Genomic DNA, 18,068 nt, shown 5'->3' with positions numbered 1-18,068 from the left:
TTCGCCACCCGCCCCTCTCCCTGGGAAGCTCCCCTCCACCCCAGCCCACCCATTCCTCCCCCAGCGCTCCCCTGGGAGAGCACTTGCAGACACAGAATCCTCAAGTTGCCCACCCCACCTAGCCCTGCCCCGAACATCCCTGCCTGCCTCCCGGCAAGCTGGCAAAATTCCCAAGAGAAGAAACACTAGCTTCAAAGAAGGGGGCTGGTGCCGGAGCTTAAAAATATTCACTGTTTTTCTGAGTCTTGGTTTCCTCTTGGATAGAGCAAGGACCACATCCGCACCACTCAGGGCTACTGTGAGAACTGAGTAAGACAGCACGTGGCACAGACCCGGGCACCCAGGGATGCTTGGATGTTCAGGGCTGCCCCGGGAGGACAGAGCTCCCCAGCAGTCATACGGACTCAGGACTCCTGAGGTCCTTTTCTTTCCCTCTGGGGCAATGGGAGGCAAGGAGCCTGGTCCTCCACTGACACAGAGCAGCCCTTCTTTCTTCGCTGGAAGGAGGGAACAGGTGCCCCACATCAAGCTAAATGCTTTGGTAGATTATCCCTGTGGTTCTCACAGCCGCCCATTCTGCAGATGAGAAAACTGAGGCTCGGAGAAAGGCAGCAGCTTGCTTGGAGTTACACAGCCTTCCCTACGGGGTTCAGATGGCCCCGCTCCCGGCAGGCCCCGAGTGATACCTTGATGCTGTAGAACACACTTGGCCGCAAGTCCTGAGGGTTTGGGCAGGCTTTGCCTCCAGGTGTGTCTTCCACACTCATCATGGCCTTGGTGTCCTTGTCTGGCATCTGGGCCTCCTCACCCACTGGCCCTGTGGGACAGACAGCAAGGAGGGGAGAGTGGAGATGGGGTCTCAGAGAATGGCCCTGACCCAGGTCACCCAAGGTGTTCCGCGGGTTGGCGACAATCTGAGAGTCTGAGCACCTTCAGGCTTCCTGAGGCCCAGCGATGGGAGGACCCTTCCTAAGAGGGTATGTGGCCCATGTAGCCACGCTAGCCGGATCCCAGCTGGGACCACCTGCCTCACATCTTCATTCCAATCCCAGCATAACCTTCCTTCTAGGGAGAAGCTGCTGGCCACACTATGTAGCCTTCAAGCAGGGACTCCGGCTGTAAGAACACGCAGGCTTAGCCCCACTTGGGCCTGTAGTTGTGAGACACCGGTGCTCCTGGAGGCTGAGTCTGGCTGTAGGTCTGTCTGGCTCAGTATAGGTTCACAGCTTTAGGATCAGGTACAGGGTCAAGGCTCAGTCCCTAGTCAGGGCATAACGGCTTTTCCTGGGCGTAGTTCAGGGCAGACACCAGCACCCTCCCCGGAACCCAGAGCTACCTAGCCCAGTTCCAACTCGTACATCAAACCATGTTGCTGATGCGTGCAGAAAGATCATCCCATGTAACCACCTCCCTCACCCTGGACAAAATGAACTCCCCAAGGGTGGAGATGACTCAGGAGGCAGAGGTGTGGTTAGAACCTGGATCCTTGGCCCCATTAGGCATGTCTGGGTTGCTCCCTGGTAACCATGGTAACCATGCCAGTATCCCACTCACTGCAGTGAGAGGAAAGCTGAACTCCCTCAGGGGCATCTCCTAGAGTCTCCTGACATTTGATCTCAGTGAGGAGCTCGGAAGTCCAGCCTTGGGAGGCTCCACCCTTCCACCTAAATGGAAACCGGGCCCCCTTAGCCTTCCTCCGGTCCACTTCCCGAGGAAGCCTTCCCCATTGTTTCATATGCTTCTTAACCTGGCAGGAGTTTCCCTTCATTCAACAAGCTCCTTCTGGGGTCTGGAAACCGACTCAAGGCCACCCTTGACCCAGGCAGGAATGTGGGGATTCTCCATCTCCAGATCCTGAAGGCAAACTCAGAAAGGAGCCATAGAGGCCTGGCACCACCCAGCGAAGGGTTTGCATTCCTCACACAAGATAACTGGGAGCCTGAGGAATTGTTTTCAGTTGAGGTTAATTCATCATAAACTCCATCCTTTTAAAGGACACAATTAAGTGGTTTTGTTATATTATAAAAGGCATACATCATCACTGCTAATTCCAGAACATTTCCATCGTCTCAATAAGGAACCCCACACCTGGTAGCAATCCTCCCTCCTCCTCCCAGTTCCTGGTAACCGTGGATCTATTTTCTGGGTTTGCCTATTCTGGATATTTAACATAAATTCATACAAACGAAATAGTAAAATACGTAAGTTTTTGTCTCGCTGCTTTCACATAGCCCAGTGTTACAGAGCACATCAGTATGTCATTCCTTTTTATGGCTGGATGATATTCCACGGTACGGACATAAATCACGTTTTGTTTGTTTTGGGGATTGTGAATGTTCACATGTTGTACACATTTTTGTGTTGACATATGTTCTCAGTTCGCTTGGGTATACAGCCAGGAGTGGAATTCCTGGGTCATATGGCAACTCTGTTCAACTTTTTAAGAAACTGCCAAACTGTTTTCCAAAGTGGCTGTGCTGTTTTATACTCCTGCCAGCAGTGTATGATGGTTCTAATCTCTCCACATCCTTGCTGATACTTAGTATCGTGTCTTTTTTGATTATAGCCACCCTAGTGGGTGTGAAGTGGTATCTCATGCAGTTTTGATTAGCATTTTCCTAATGACTAATGATGTTGAGCGTTTTTCGTGTACTTATTGGCCGTTTGTGTACCTTCTTTGGAGAAATGTCTATTCAAAAAGCTTAGAAATGGAAGTGTGTGTGGCTGGGGAAGAGTGTCTTTGGGGGACATTAGTATGTAGGGAAAACAAGGAGATATTGAAACAAAATCCACCTGACAGGGAGGAGATAAGGGGTTGGCATAGCGAAGGGACAGGCTCTGTGGAGGTCACTTAGAAGGAGAAAAGGAGGTGTGGGGGGGAGGGTCCCAAGCGAACTTGCCCAGAGGAGATTGGTAGGCCCATTTCCAAGCCCTGGTTTCTCTCACCGGCATAAACGAATCCCCTACTATAGCACGGAGGCTGAGTTACCTGCTTGACATACAGCTACGCCTTCATGTGCAGGCTCTCCGTGTTCCTGAAGGCTCTCCACACCTCTGGGCCTTAGCACTTTCATTATCTCTTGCACCTGAGGAGGACACTGAGGCCCAGAGGTAACAAGCTCTGCTGGTTAGCGCCAGTGTAGGGACTCAAGCCCAGGTGTTAGCCTCAACATCACGCCATGCTCCTTGCACAGGTTTGATGAGGGGAAGAAGCACAGCACTCTTCTCTATTGTGGCCTAACCAAACCTAACCAGGCCACCTGAAAGGTGACAGTGCCAACCCACCAGGGGGCCAGGTCAACCAGATGATGAGGCTGAATCTGGCAGGGCAGAAGTCATGGGCCAGGAGGCCCAGCTCTGAAAGAAGTCCAGGATATAGATAAGACAGGGGGACAGAAGATCGGTGGACCAACATAGAATCTTCTGCCTTCCTGTGGGCTAGTCTTTAGCTTGAGCCTCCTGATGAAGGAGGGAAGCCATGGCCCCTGGGAGCTGAGAGCAGCCATTGGGTGGTCAGGTGGTCACAGAATGGGGTTGGTCAGGCAGGTAGCCAGGCCTCTTCAAGCTCTTCTTGTGGGCTGAGGCCTCTGAGTAGACCAGCAACAAATAGTCTGACTCTGAATAAGAACAAAGCGCCCCTCAGAAGGAGAGTCTTGAGTTCAGGAAAGTACATTCTCCTCCTGTGACATCTCTGAGGACCCTCCCATCCTGTGAAGATTTTGTCAGGGGTCACCCCCTCACAGATGAGGGGGCAGGTGGGCATGAGGGGAGAGGCATGGAGCTAGACCCTAGGAAAAAAAATCCCAGCTTGTTTCTCTCCCAGGTGGGCAACCAGGTTTGGAGGCTCCAGGTAGGCCAGGTGTATCCTAGGGCTGGAGCCTGCTGGGAGGCAAGGGGTCTGTGTGCCTGTCAGTTGGGGACATGGCTGGCTTTTCACTCAGGCCCACTCATGTCCATCAGCTGGTAAGTCATTGGTCTGGCTGTCTCTTAGGAAACTTGTCTGTTCAGGCAGGCTGAACTAACTAGCTGACCAGTCAGACAGTTACCCTGAACGTCTGTCAGCCTGAGATCTTCAGTTCAAAGACTCTGAATGTCTGTAAGGCAGAGGCTCTGCCTCTAGCTGCCCCCTCCAGAAGCAAGAATCAGCATTCCTCATACCAGCTGAATCCAGGGTGATGAGGACCAAGGTTTCTGAGAGCAGCCTGATGGGGAAGGCTAGATTTCTCTGCCTGTTCTTTGCTGGAAAGTCTCAAAAGTCCTACCTCCTCCAGCTACCTCCCAGCTGCAAACAGAAAATCCAGGCGGATGTGGGACTGAGCATTGGGTTTCAAAGTCCTCAGACCTGGGTCTGAACCCCAACTCTGCCAGAAGCTGTGTGAATCTGGACATGCCCTTTCATTTTCTAAGCCATTGCTTCATCTGAAAGATGAAAAGATAGCATCTACCTCAAGGAGGTGAGCCATCTAGCACCTGCCCAGCCCTGAGACACAGTAGGCCCCACTGAAGACAATTACCCTCCCCTCTCCTGATAGCTTTCAAGTGCCTCCAAGGCCACAGGGCCCAACTGAACCCACTCCCTTCCGCAGGTCCTTGGCCTCTCCAGGTTAACGCCTTCTTCTAAGAGCATCATTCTTCCAGCCCTAGATTTTCTCTGCTTCTCATCCAAGCCCCAATTTACCACCAGACTTGGGGACCTGGGACACCTGCCCTCCATGCACACTCCCTATCTTTAGAAGCAATTGCCCAGGTTTGGATCCCCGCCGGCTACAATCTTGCTGTGTGGCCTGAGACCAGTGGCCCCTTTGCTTCCTCATCTGCAGTGCAGGGATTGTAATCCCCACATCCCAGGACAGAAAGCGCCCACTGAGAACCAGATCCTTCCACCCAACATTCAGCCTGAACACTAAAAGCCTGAAATCATACCTTACCGTCTGTATTAACTTGGCCTTGCAGGTCCACTGTCTTCATTAGCATTTTTCTTCTTCCTCTTTCTTCCCAGACTGACCAGCTCAAACAAACGGCTTCATTGCTCGTTACCTTCTTAAAGACCCATCAACTCTTCACGGGAAATCATCCACAGAGTGTGCACCTCTGATTCTTTGAATGTCTCCCCACAAAAATCCTTACCTTGTTATTTCTACCAACAAACTGTTGTATCATGATTCTTACCCAATCTCAGTTGAGCCTCCCTCCCCTGCCTTCCTCCCCATGCTTACGGACTAGCCTTCAAACAAACTTTCAGTTCTCGACAAATATTGACCTTACCTCCCCACTCTGAACCACTGCCAGAGCTTTGAGAGCCGTATTATCCCTCATCACAGTAAACAATGGGCTTTGTCTTATCAGTGGGTTCTGTTGGTCATATGTGGGGAGCCAGTGCAGACATCATGCACAGCAGGTGTGCAGTAAATGTTGTTTATTCCCCATCAGGCAGCCAGTCTTTCTGTCAGCTGTCTATTCTGCTGCAAACTCCCCCACTGGCTTCCATACTTGCTTTATGACTGCAAAGAGCATTGCCACATCTTGTATTTGAGAATCCAGAGGAACTTCAACCCAAGAGGGCTGCAAGGTGGGAGGTTGGGAGACCCAGCTCTCTGGCTCACCCTAATCCCCTACAGGAAGTGTCATGGGGGAGCTTGTCCTAGGTGCTCATCTGAGGGGCTACCATAGACCAAACAATACTACATGCTAGGCTGGGCTGGGCTGAACTTTGTCACCCAACCTCCTAGCAACCCGTAGAAATAGCTGCTGTGATTCCATGATGCAGAGAAGAAAACAGGCATAGAGAGAGGGAAAGCAACTTACCCGGGGTCCTGGGGCCGATAAATGGCAAAGCCTGGACTGGAACCCAGGTCTGTCTGACTCCTGGGCCCCCGGGAACAACCACGAGAAGGTTGGTTGCAAAGATGGCTTTAGAACAAATGAAAAATAATCCCCACATAGCCATTTCTTGTTCCAGCCTGGCTTCCCTTTTGTGCATTGTCAAAGGTAGTTTTATAGGGGAAGAGTTGGCCATTCCACCAGCTAATGCTTTGGAGAGCCAATCATTCGCTGGAAAGTCAACAGCCTCTTCTAATGGCCTCAGAGAGTGCTGTCAGGGCAAGGCTGGAGAGGGAAATAAGGCAAGAAAGATATGTGGCAACATGAGTCCCATACCCCGGGGACTGGAGTATGGTGGGAGTTGAGGACTCATAGACAAGACCCAGATTTGAGCTTTCAGGAGAGACTTGCTGGGAAATGCCAAGAAAGCCTGTGAGGGTTCTCACATCCTGAGGACCAAGGAGGGACAAGACAGTGGCACTTTCTCTCCAGAACATTCCAGCCTGTCTTCAGCAGAGAGAGCAAAATCAAAGATCATTTAGACCCAGTATGGCCTTGGGCCAGCAGTGAGACTTCTCTGAATCTCTGTGAGATAGGAATATTAAGACTTGCCTCTCAAGCCTGTGTGAGGGTCACACAAGATAATGTCCGTTGTCAACACCAGGATATCCTGCAAGGTGCAATTTTGTCAGCCTTTGCTCCAAACTCACCAAGGAATCTATTTCCATGTCTGGGCCCCAGAAAAACTATATTCCTACCTGTGGAGACTCAGCCCTGGCATCACTCACTCACCTCTTCCTGATTCCTGAAGCAACACAGACACCCATGGATGCCTCCCTCTGCCACTTCTTGTCCTCTTCCCACCCCTACCCTATCCCACCAGCTGCATTCCAAGGTCTCTCCCCCCTCCCAATAACTTCCCTGTACAAGAAAACGAAAGGCCTCTCCCCCACACCCTTTGCCAAGGCCATCAAAAGAACTAGCAGAGATAGACTATAAGGTAGAGGTTACAACAGGGAGGCCCTGGCCAAAAGCCCCATGTGCAGTGGTGTGGGCTGTGCACCACAAAGTGAAGGGTGCTATCTGGAGTCGTGCAGCGCACAGGCAGTCCTGCCTGGTGGCACATCTGGCTTCTAGATGTTTTGGGGGGCTTGCACAATGCTTGCTCTCTGAGTGTTTTTTAAGTTAATTGCCAGAATTTAAAAACAGGAAATTTCACATAAAACTTCAGATTTTTGCTTTTTTCCTGAAATAGCCGCAGATCTGGCAATACTAGGCCCACATTCTCATATGGCAACATTCAGCTGATCTGAGATGCTGGGCCTGCACGTGACAATTTGCCCTGTTAGGGTTTCTTTGTGGTGGTGGTGGTGGTGGAGGTGAGGGGTGCCTGTTTCGCGTGTTTTCAGGGACCCACTTCTTCTGACTGTGACTCCACAGCAACATTGGGCCTGAGGAGTCCATTGGACAGGAAGCCAGGGCTGGGTTAACCCTTTGCGGGGTGAATAAACAGGGCCAGAGAAGACCATGACTTGCCCAGGGTCACCACACAGAAAGAACTGGTCTCTGCTGGTTCTAGAAGTGACAGTGAAGATTCATTCTGCACCTGCTGGGGTCTCAGAGGCCAGCAGCTCCAGTCCTTGCCCCCAGGGAGCTCCCAGTGTACATGGTGGGGGTGAGAGGCAGACATCTAATGCAGAATCCCAGGGATATGCATTCACTGATGTAATACAAGGAGTTTCAAGACTATGGAAACCCAGCAGAGGCCCTAGCCTAGATTATGAGGTTTTGGAAGGCTTCCTAAAGGAAGAAACATCAGATAAAACAGCAGAAGTATCAAAGTACAAAGAATGTTCAGGGAACAAATGGTCTGGCGAGGTTGGAGCACTGGGGCCAAGGTGGGGGTAGATGGGTGAGGCTGGAATGGTTGGAGGAGCCAGGCTATGATGAGCCTGAATAACAGGTCGAAGGGCTGGACTTTGTTCTGATCCCAGGCAGAGATGAGGTCTGATTTGGCCACCTAGGAAGACCTCCATGCCTGTGTGGGAAGAGTGGAAGAGTCAGGTGATAGGCAGGGACAAGGGAGAGGGCAGGAGTGGGGTCCAGGGCTGCGAGTGACCATGGGACCTGGGCTAGGTCATGGCAGTGGAAAAGGAGAATAATGAGCTGAGGTACCACAGTGGGGAGGGAGGATGGGCAGGACGTGATGGAAGATCAGCTGTGGGGAGAGGGGGCAGGAGGCCGAGGAGTCCTAGGGGCAAGGGTGGAGTGGGGAGGAGCGTAGCTCTGCATCTGGGTTTGTCACCATTGAGGGTCAGGATTGCAAGGGGGTGGTGAGTTCAGCCTTGGCCATGGCCATGGTTGAGTTTGGGGTGGCAAGGGGGCACCAAGGGAGAGATGTCTAGGAGGCTGTGGGCTCCAGGAGAGCTCATGCAAGAATATGGGCTAGCGTCAGCTCCCTGGCTGTCTGGACACAAGAGTGGAAAGAAGGTAACAGTAGCCACAAGTGGGCAACTTGCCCAGCGAGAGTGAGACGCCTCCGCCATGTGCCCCATCTGAAGAGAACAGAGCGAAAAGAGAAACCTACACTGGAATTGTGTTCAGGTGCCAAGGTGGGGGGTGGGGGACAGAGTCACAAAGGCGCCAAGATGTTTTTGGAAAACCTAATAGCTTCCAGCACTGACACACCCACAGCCCGAGCCTGGGAAGGGAAATACTCCCAGAAGCAGATATTGGGCAATCTGTTCCTCATAACAATGACATACCTCTACAGATACCTCTCCAGAAGTGTTGGAGTAGAAGGAGGCCAGCATGGCCAACCTGCTCCTTGAGCTCTTCCTACCTCCTAGATGGCTCTGTATGTCCTCGGCTTGCTGCTCTCTCCTGCCTAGCTCCTGCGGCCCATGCCAGCTGTCTTTCCTTCTGTAAAACCCTTTCCTGGCCAGTTCCCTCAGACTCTCCTCCGAGTTGCAGTGCTCGTCAGTCTCCTGTATTGCTTATGTCCCCCGATGAAGCAGTCAACTCCCCAGCGCAGAACCTGTCCCATCCTGTGTCCTAATGGACCATATCCAGTCCCACTGAAACCCTCTGGGTCAGAAGACTTTGGATTCAAATATTTGCTTTGCCACATCAGATTATGTGACCTTGGGCAGCTTAGTCAGTCAACGTAAGTTTCAGTTTCCTTCCCTGGAAGTGAGAGAAGAGGCCCCATCTCATGGGGTTTTGTGGAATTGAAAGAAAATGCCATGCCCGGTACAGTGTAGTCCTCAACAACAGTTGGCCCCCTCCTTTCCCACCTCATCTGCAACATGTGAGTTCAGCCACCAAGCCTCAAAAGGTCAAGGCTTGGGGCACCTGGGTGGCTCAGTGGTTGAGCATCTGCCTTCGGCTCTGGGTGTGATCCCAGAGTTCTGGGATCCAGTGTGGCATCGGTTCTCTGCAGGGAGCCTGCTTCTCCCTCTGCCTATGTCTCTGCTTCTCTCTCTGTGTCTCTCATGAATAAATAAATAAAATCTTAAAAAAAAAGAAAAGAAAAGGTCAAGGCCCCTAGGAACAGCTCCTGTCTCATCCACCCCTAGCGAACATTATTCTTTGGCCCCGTAGATGATTGCCATTCCTCAAAATCATCCTATTCCTTTCACCCCTCTGCCTTTGCACGCACTGTACTCTCAGCCTGGAGTGTCCTTCCTCCCCAGCGGACCACTTCTCATCTTTCAAGGCCTGGTTCAGCTTAAAAACATGACTGTTGAATTGAGCTAAGCTGAGTGAGGGAGAAGACAGTGCTGGAGCATGGGAATGTGAGAGGAGGGGCCCAGGTTGGGTGGGGGTGCTCCGGTTCCCAGTGTGGCCGAGTGAGCTTCTGGAGAGGGAGACTCAGAAGCACGAAAAGCTTGGTTGTCATCTTTGAGAAATTCCTCCTGGCAGGACTTTGGGGGGTCTGTTGGGAGGATATTAGCATGCTTGAGGTCTAGCTCTTGCAGGCGTCCCAGCTGTTGCTTCTTGAGGAAGATCCATGCAGGGTGGGGGAGGAGGCCAAGCACTTTCTGGTGGTTTCCAAGCTGGGTCAGGCACCCTGTACTGGGACTTTCTGTTCCCAGTTCCAGCCCTGGCTATCCCATCTAGACCCATGATGATCTTAAAAACAGTGAAGAAAGTCTGGGGGGAGGGTGAGCCCTGAGCCCATAGGGAATTCAGGCCAGTCTCCTTTGGCCTAAAACATGGAGATTGAGGTTCAGAGAGAGGTGGCCATTGGCTTTGGCCATGCTGCCTCCCAACCATGAGTCCCGGCTCATCTCTCTATGTGCTTACATGTCCTCCCTAGGGCCCTATTATACCCAGCTGCACTCCATCCACATCATGAGTCTCCTGTCCTCAACTAGGGCAGGTTTTCAAAACAGGTTGGAGGGAAGGAAGGAATGTCTTGGGGGAGGCATGAAGTGGAGGGAGGACAGCTTAGGTACTGAGACTTTCCCAATGCCTCGTGTCTGCCCAGCCTTTGCTGAGATCTGGGGCCCCAAGGATGGATCGAATCTGGCCCCACCCCCATGGAGCTCCCTTTCTGGTGAGGCAGGCATTGTTCTCCATCATTTCAAGCATTGGTGCTTAGGGCTCTGGTCTGCAGCCCATGAGGGATGGCAGGGACAAAGTTTACTTCTTTACTTCTTCCTGACCCCAGGGTGCAGCTGAAGTTCAGGCTGGCACCCTGGGGATAGCCAAGCCCCTCTAACACCGATGGGGAGACCTGACCCTTCCCTACAGAGGCTTCTGCTGCACTGCTCCTTCCAGAGACAGAAGACTGAGCTTCTCAGTGCAGGAAGAGACCAGATGACCACCTTGGACAACCCCCTCCATCTACTGCCCAGAGAAAGTGAGTCCCAGAAAGGGACAAAAGCAGACTGGGTGTTGAATGCCTGGCCCCTGACTGTAGGGTCTAGGCAAGCTTGCCATCTGGTTCACAGCTGCCCGATATCTGGCCCAGTAGGCAAGGCCTAGCCTAGGAGGAAATAACTATCCCCAACCCTGCTCACTCCCCAGTCACTAGCACCTAGAGAATAGTTTACTTTGTCTGGAACCAGTGAAGTGCCCAAGTGGGTAGAATCTCACTAGTGTGGGGTCTATGGAAAACAGGAGGGATCCCCAAGGGTAATGGTAGAGAGAGGAAAGAGCTCTGACATCAGGACAATCTGGGTTCTGGCCCCCACTCTGCTGCTTCCTTGCTGGGTGACCTTGGTAAGCCACTTGCCCTCCCTGAGCATTTGTTTCCTCAACTATTAAAAAGGGTGAGAGTATGTCACTGCATTCTCATAAAGCCAGTGACGCAGACCTCAAATTTTAACCCAGGGCTGCTGGTTCTTTCCTTTCCCCTACTTATCTGCACTGGAGTGACATACTTTGAACCCAGGACGGCTGGAGAGCAACAGAAATGATATGAGGAACAAGAAAAGATGAACCTCAAAAAAGGGAAGTCAAGCAGCATATGTGAGAGAGGTTACTTCTAGTTGGGAGAATCAGTCTGGAAGGCTTCCTGGAGGACTTGATGTTTGGAGGAGTTGGCAAATGACAAATTTCACCAGAATGGCTGAAGAAACGTAGACAGATACCTTTCTGGTAGAGGTAAAAGCTTCGAGCAAAGAGGCAGAGGTAGGAAAGGGGCCTCTCTGAAATCATAAAAGGGGAATGGCCTTGGGAGATCATTTTCTCCAACTCCTCCCCCACAGACAGGGAAAGCTGTGCCTCTTGCCTAAGGGCACGTGGTGAGCTGGTGGTAGGGCTGGGCTGAGAGCCAGATCTGAGCCTGACTCCTCTCTCTGGTGTCTACCCCTGGCCAGGACAGCTGACCCCGCTCCCTCAGGTGAGCTGGCCCCTGCTCTTCCCAGGCTCCAATCTCTATACCCTGCCCCACCTGCATCACCACATCCCTCAGAGTGCCCTCAGACCAGAAAGAGCATGGGGGAAGCCTGGCCTCAGCTCAGGGTGGGGCTTAGGAAGCAAGGCCAGAGGTGGCTTCTGGTGGCCATGTGGGCAGTGGGGTCAGCCTCCTGCTGTCTGTGCAGGAAGTGAGGACAGCTAGAGAATATTCCAGAGCCCTACAGGGGTCAGAATAACAGTGGGCTGTTATTCTGCACAAAACAGCCAGTCTCTAGTTTCTTCCCATACCTGTAGGGTCACCAACCCTCCCATCCTGTAGCAAGCCAGAGCTGATGGGGAATTTGTTTTGTCAGTAGCCCATCTCTAAACCAACCCACCCAAATCTGACCTCATTGTCATCTCTCCGGTGAGGCCCCCAGAGGATGCATCCACCCCACCCTTCCTGCTGTGCCATGGTCCCCAGCCCTGCCCGCAAAGCCCTCACTGCCGCACACACGAGCCAGGGAGCAGGTTCAGTCCTGCCTGAGTGGGTGTGAGGCTCACACAGGCAGCTGGAAGGAGGCCAGAGGTGATCACCGCAGGGCACCCCACAGGGCACCCGGTCTGAAGATCCTTTGTTTCCTCTACCTCCCTCGCCTGCCGCCCGCCAGCACAAGAAATGCCCAGCGGGGCGCTCCGTTCCCAGAGCCACCGCAGCCGCCCTCTCCACCCTCTCCACGTGGCGCTTGTCACACTCCAGGCCGGGCTCTGCGAGTCTCTCTCTGAATCCGCGTCTCTTCTGTGCCGATCTTTCCAATTCTCTGAGGCAGGTGTGCCTGTCTGTCTCTGTCTGGTTCTCTCGCACGCGCTCCTTTGCTTCTCCCCTTTCTCCCGGGGTCTTCTTGCGGCTTTCTCTCTCTGGGGCTGACCTCCTCGCCTGTCCCTGCACGCTCCTGCAGACACCTGTTGGTCTTTGCCTTCTCCTCTGTCCCAGCCTTTGTCTGATTGCGTATCTCTAGACTTGCTGTGTCTCTGACTACGCTTGTATCCCCATATTTCTCGGCTTTGTCTGTCTTTATCTCTGCTCGATTCAAAGAGGGAACAGGGCTTGGTGAGGAGGAGCTCGAGTGGCCTGAATTTCCATTGTCCTCTCCGGGTCTCTGTCTCCTCAGGGCAGATAGGCTGGGTTCCCTGCCTCCAGCTGAGTAAACAGCGTCCCTTCCTGCCCCTTCAGTCATTCACTCATTCATTCAGCACACTTTCGCTAGGTCTGGTCTTCTGGCGGGCTCCGTGTGGGGAACTTCAAGGCCCCCACCCCACCCAGTGCACCCATATTGGCTCCTCACCCTCTGCACTGGAAAGGTAGCCCCCAGACCCTCTCCCAGTGCCCCTTTTTAATTTCATCCGCACTTACCTATCCTGGGTCCCATGGTTTTTGGGGTGCAGTGAGTTCCACCCCCGATTTCAATTTCAGGAGTGGGGCTGAGCTGGAGAAGGAGTGAGACCTTGTCCGGGGCCCCTGGAGACAGCAGCTGCAAGCCACAGAAGGGAGGCAGCAATGTGGAGACTCCAGGCACTTAGCCGATGCTGCTCAGGCCACACTGGACAGCAGCCACCTCTTCTGAGAGGAGTTAGGAATTCCCAAAAACTTGACCCCACTCCCCAAGGGCCTGCCTCAGCCTGACACTTGTCCCTTCTCTTTCTCTCTGAATTCCTCTGATCTTTGGCTGGGACAGCCCAGGGCCAGACTGGTGCAGGAGGCTGGGTTTGTTTCGATCCAGCCCCGCTGCTGGGAGGAGGCTGCTGTGTCACCTCCCCTCAGCTGTTCCTTCACATCCTCTGGCCTCAGCATTCCCCTGGATACTTTCTGTTCCTCTGTTAGCAGTAGAGGGCTGGTGGGCAGAGGGAATGTTGATGGTTTCCAAGCCCTCATCTCAGTGAGTCTGGATTCTCCAGTTTCCTCTTGCGCTCTTGATCTCAATCTGTCTCCCACCACCCTCTCGTCCCCCATCACAGAAATGTTGTCGCCCTCCATGAGCCCTGCAGAGAGCCTCTGTTCCCCCAGTGTGCCCCTTCCCAGAACCCAGGTCCTCTCAAGATCTCACCCCCTCTCACTAAACCCCCATCTCCTCTCTGAGCACTGAGGATCTGGAGCAAGGAGTCAGTCCATTCACCAGGAAGCACGATGGCCGGCCCCCTTGAGGGACTCATCTCAGCCTTGTCATTCACTGGCCACGTGGTTTCAAACAGGTTTCTGCACCTCTCAGTGTCATTTCTCTCATCCATAAAGAAGGGACAGAGGGCCCCTCACTTGTAGGGCTGCTGTGCAGGTTCAGCAAGCAAAAGGCCAAGCCTGAATGCCTGGAGCTCAGAGAAGGGAGCCACTGTGGCAGGGCTCAGAACAGAGCAGCAAGAGGAAACCTATCAGCTTGCCTTTGCCAGCTTGCCTCAGCTCTCTCACACGTATGGCCCCACTGTGTCTTCCTATCAGCCCTGTAGTCCAGGTATTTATTCCTCTATTTTACGGATGAGGTCTTGAATCTCAGTAACCACCCAGAGATCACCCAGCTAGTAGGTCGTGGGGCCATGCCTTGAACCTCTGGTGCTAGAACCAGGCTTTTTCCTCTACCCAGGCTGTACTTTCTGAGGAAGATCTTTGGGTTTCCCCAAATCCAAAATGGATCCAGAAGTAAACTTGACCCAATTCTAGGAACAGGGTCTTTGCTGAAATGGGGCTGTGGGTTTGGAATCCAACTTTTAAGGTTCAATGATAAGAGGAATACACATCGACCCCACTTGGCTCCCAGGGGCCATATGAGGATGTTGGTGGGAAGCGGGGAGCATTTGAAATAATCAATGTGCAGCCTGGCACATAGTAGCACTCAATAAATACTTGTTGCATGACCTGTCTTTGAGAAACCAGAAATGTGAATGCATGGCCACTCTACTAGGAAAGGTCAATAGTTGGCTCCGATTGATATAAAGACCAGGTCCTATTCCTGCTTGAGAAAACCAAATTGGTTCTATTTCTCTAAATCCTTCAGACTAAAGTCAGCACTGTGAGTCTTCATAGAGACTGGCAGAGATGCAACCTTCAGACTCTTAAGTGTAGATGCATGGTTAAGAGAGAGAAGGTCCCTATAGGCTTTCTGGAAGCTCGGTTGCCTCCATCTTGGGTTCAGAGGCTTAAAAAATTCTATACATGGATTGGCCTGAGTATACGCTGGGCCCAGCCTGGCTGGCTAAGTTGATCTCATCAATCTTTGGGAGAAACAATGCCTAACACCCCACAAAGCATGGAACATACAATAATCTCAGATATACATGCTCTTCATTTATCACCTCAGCCTCCCTAGGCTGAGATAGCCCAGTGCAAGAATATTCCAGAACTCCAGCTATAGAATTGGAACAGGGGCAGCTACCCAGGAGCTTCTGGGAGTTAGGCTAACAAGGCCTTTGGGTGGGGGCTCTTGGGCTAATGCTGCCGTGAGGTCCCAATGTGGGTAGCCCCAGCTTGTTCAACCAACCTGGTTTGCACCCCAGCTTCACCACTTGGCAGCATGGCATTTGCCGAGTCCTGTGCATTTTACAGAGCCCCACCGTGTGTGTAGATTGCAACACCATCTGCGGATTCCCACAGTTTGCAAAACTTGATGCCTTTTTTTTGAGTCCCACGCTGCTGGCAAAGCCCAGCATGGTTTGCAGAGTTTCTGAGGCCCCATGACATGTGCACAGTCCCGTGTCTCATGTCAAGTCTTATGCTGTCCATAAAACCCTGGGCTGTTTGCAGAACCCGAGGCCTTCTCTTCTTTAAGTCAACCCATGTAGGGGGTTTGCAAGCCAAGAAAAATAGGACACTCTTCATTTTATAGAACTATCTGAATTTGGGTGGAACGGAATAGTGCTGAGCTCAGGACTAGAGACCTCAGTTCTGGTCCCAGTCTGTCACTAACTAGCTATGGGATTTGCAGCAAGTCCTTTCTCCTCTCTAGGTCTCAGTCTTCTCATCTATTAAATGGAGATTGTGACATCAAACCACCCACCTTCGGGACTGTCATGAGTATCACTGTGAGAATGCCCAGAAGATGGGGAGGATGGGGTGGGAAGGGGAAGAGTAGTCAGAAGCTCTTTCCTGATAAAGGCTCCAAACTGCCATCTCAGCACCTCTACTCCCACTTCCCCTCAGCCTGGCAGCCAGGGTGCGGATGTCTATAAATGAGCCCTGGGCTGGGCAGACAAGTGAGGACCTCAGTCGGAGTTTCAGCCTTCCCCACCCCCAGCCACTGCTGGGGTCAGAACCCAAGCTACATAGACACGCTCCCATGCATGGCTCCTTTAATCCGCCCAGGGTGAGGCTGTGTCCTCACCCACGAGGACCCCGACACTCAGAAAATCCATGTGACTTGCCCAAGCTACAAGTCAAATATACAGCAGGGACTGGGATCTGAGCCAAGGACAGCAAAGATGGACGCGTGGTACCTAGAAGGTCAGAGCAGGAAGAAACTGGAGCACATTTCATGCAATCCTTCCCTTTTTCCGACCAGGAGACTGAGGCCTGGAGAGACCACAGGGAAGCCACTGTCTCTCCTATGGCTTCACTTTCTCTCTCTGGCAGATGAGAAACAGACCCCATCCTGCCAAGGGTTCAGGACCTTATCCCTCTTTGTTGGCACAGCTGTTAGGTCAAAACAGAAAATCTCCCAACCTTGTGCGGAGAAGCACAGGTCTACAGGCAGGTGGGTGCGCAGCCTGGCTACTCAGCCTGGCTCCCCTTGGTTTGTTCCAGCCCAGCCAGCTTTGCACAGCCTATGCCATGCTCTCTCTACAACTTACACTCCCCTGGAGGTTCCTCCCTGGGAAGCCCTTTTGCTCCTGGATCCCACTGCATCCACTTCCCACCAGGTTCTCCCTCCAGGCTGGAGAGAATATGTTCTATGCTAGAAAATCTGCATCCCTCCCTGAAAGTGGCAGCATGAGCATGGGCATCAATCAGACAGTTCAATCCTGACCCAGGAAGGAGATCTCTGAGACTCAGTTTTCTCATCTGTAAAATCGAGATAACAGGACAGGAGCCCTTCAGGCAAAGCAGCCATAAACCCAACCGTCTTGCCCTATATTCAATTTGGTATGTGCATAGCTTCCCTTTCCCAGGAGATTGTAACCTCTCCCAAGGCTAAGCTGGGTGACCTGAGGCTAGTCACTTGCCCTCTCTGATCTTCAGTGCCCTTGTCTGTGAAATACCTTCCTAGGGCTGTCATAAGGCTCAGATGAGCTAATGGATGGCTTAGCGCTAAGTTCTAAGAGCTAAGCAGACACGAGCCATTATTAATATGGTGACGATGGTAATGGGGTGACTCTTGTAATTCTGGAAGCAGAGGATGAGGAGGAAGTAAATCATGGCAGGTATGTGCCAGGTAGTCTGATCTGACTGACAACCCCATGGGAATAAATCACTGAGAAGGCCCCCTGAGATGGGAGGGAGCTCCAGGGCAAACTTGGGGCTCTGCAGGCTGGCTAGGTGGCCCCTGCTAGCAGCTGCTGTTGTAGGGGCGCTGCAGGGCTTTGCCCTTTTACAGGGTCCAGACTGGGTACTGGCTGGCCCATGGCTCCCAGGCCTGGCTCTGCCACCAACACACTGGCTTTGGTTAGATCCCATTTCCTGCCTGGTCCTCAGTTTCCTTATTATAAAATGGTGGTTAGGGGATAAAAGGAAGGCTCTCATTCTGCTCCCCTCCCCAGTCTTTGGGGAAGAACCACATGACCTCATAATGGATGTACCAGTGCTTTTGTAAAGTGTCCAGCGTGGGACATGAAGGATTATGGTTATTAATAATTTGGTTCCTGGGAGAGAGGATGTGGGGAGGGGTGCAGCAAAGGCTGGGAGAGGAGAGGGAGGAAGAGTCACCATCACCCCCCCTCCCGCCCCCCCCTGCAGGGAGATTGAAGTCAGGGCCCCAACTCCCAGAAGACTTTGCAACACTGCCCCCTGGAGGCCAGAGAGGAGGTCTGTGCCCTGGGCTTCTCCAGCCGCCACTCAGGGAAAGGGGGCGGAAGGCCCACTGTCAGAGGAGGCTGGAGTGGACAGGCCAGAAGGAGCCCGGTGAGAGCACGCACGGCCTGGGCCGTCTCTTCCTCCCCTCCACACCGGCTTGTTCGCTTTGCAAGTCTTTCTTCCCCCCTGCCGGCCCCATGCTGGCCCAGACCACCAGCGGCCCTGCCTGGGCCTCCCCCCACCTCCAGCCCATCTTCCTTCCAGCCTGAGTGAACTTTCCAACTCTTAAATTTGACCCTGCCCTCTCTACTTAAAACTCTCCCCAGCGCCCATCTTTCCCGGCCTGATAGCAAATGCCTCTGTCTGTCTTATGCCAGATTGGCATCTCCACTTGCAAATGAGACAAAAT

General features: G+C 52.7%; 1 protein-coding gene across 5 annotated transcripts in view; it reads right to left on the bottom strand.

Annotated features, from left to right (window-relative positions):
* SLCO2B1 (solute carrier organic anion transporter family member 2B1) overlaps positions 1-13,428 on the bottom strand; it is a 46,015-nt gene extending 32,587 nt beyond the window's left edge. For 2 of the 5 annotated variants that reach the window (XM_072794643.1, XM_072794644.1), the window contains exons 1-2: positions 13,082-13,428; positions 687-817 (exon numbers count right to left, since the gene is read on the bottom strand). In XM_072794643.1, the coding sequence (XP_072650744.1) occupies positions 687-817; positions 13,082-13,097 (147 nt within the window). In that variant the 5' untranslated portion in view covers positions 13,098-13,428. Of the gene's footprint in view, positions 1-686; positions 818-4,923; positions 5,426-13,081 lie in introns of those variants that run through there. The other 3 variants (XM_072794641.1, XM_072794642.1, XM_072794645.1) reach the window with 2 other exon arrangements.
* Positions 13,429-18,068: the final 4,640 nt, after the last annotated feature.

This window comes from Canis lupus, chromosome 23 (assembly GCF_048164855.1).
Source record: "Canis lupus baileyi chromosome 23, mCanLup2.hap1, whole genome shotgun sequence".
Taxonomy (NCBI): Eukaryota; Metazoa; Chordata; class Mammalia; order Carnivora; family Canidae; genus Canis; species Canis lupus.
Note: the sequence above shows the minus strand (reverse complement) of the source record. Positions and strands in the feature narration are given on the sequence as shown.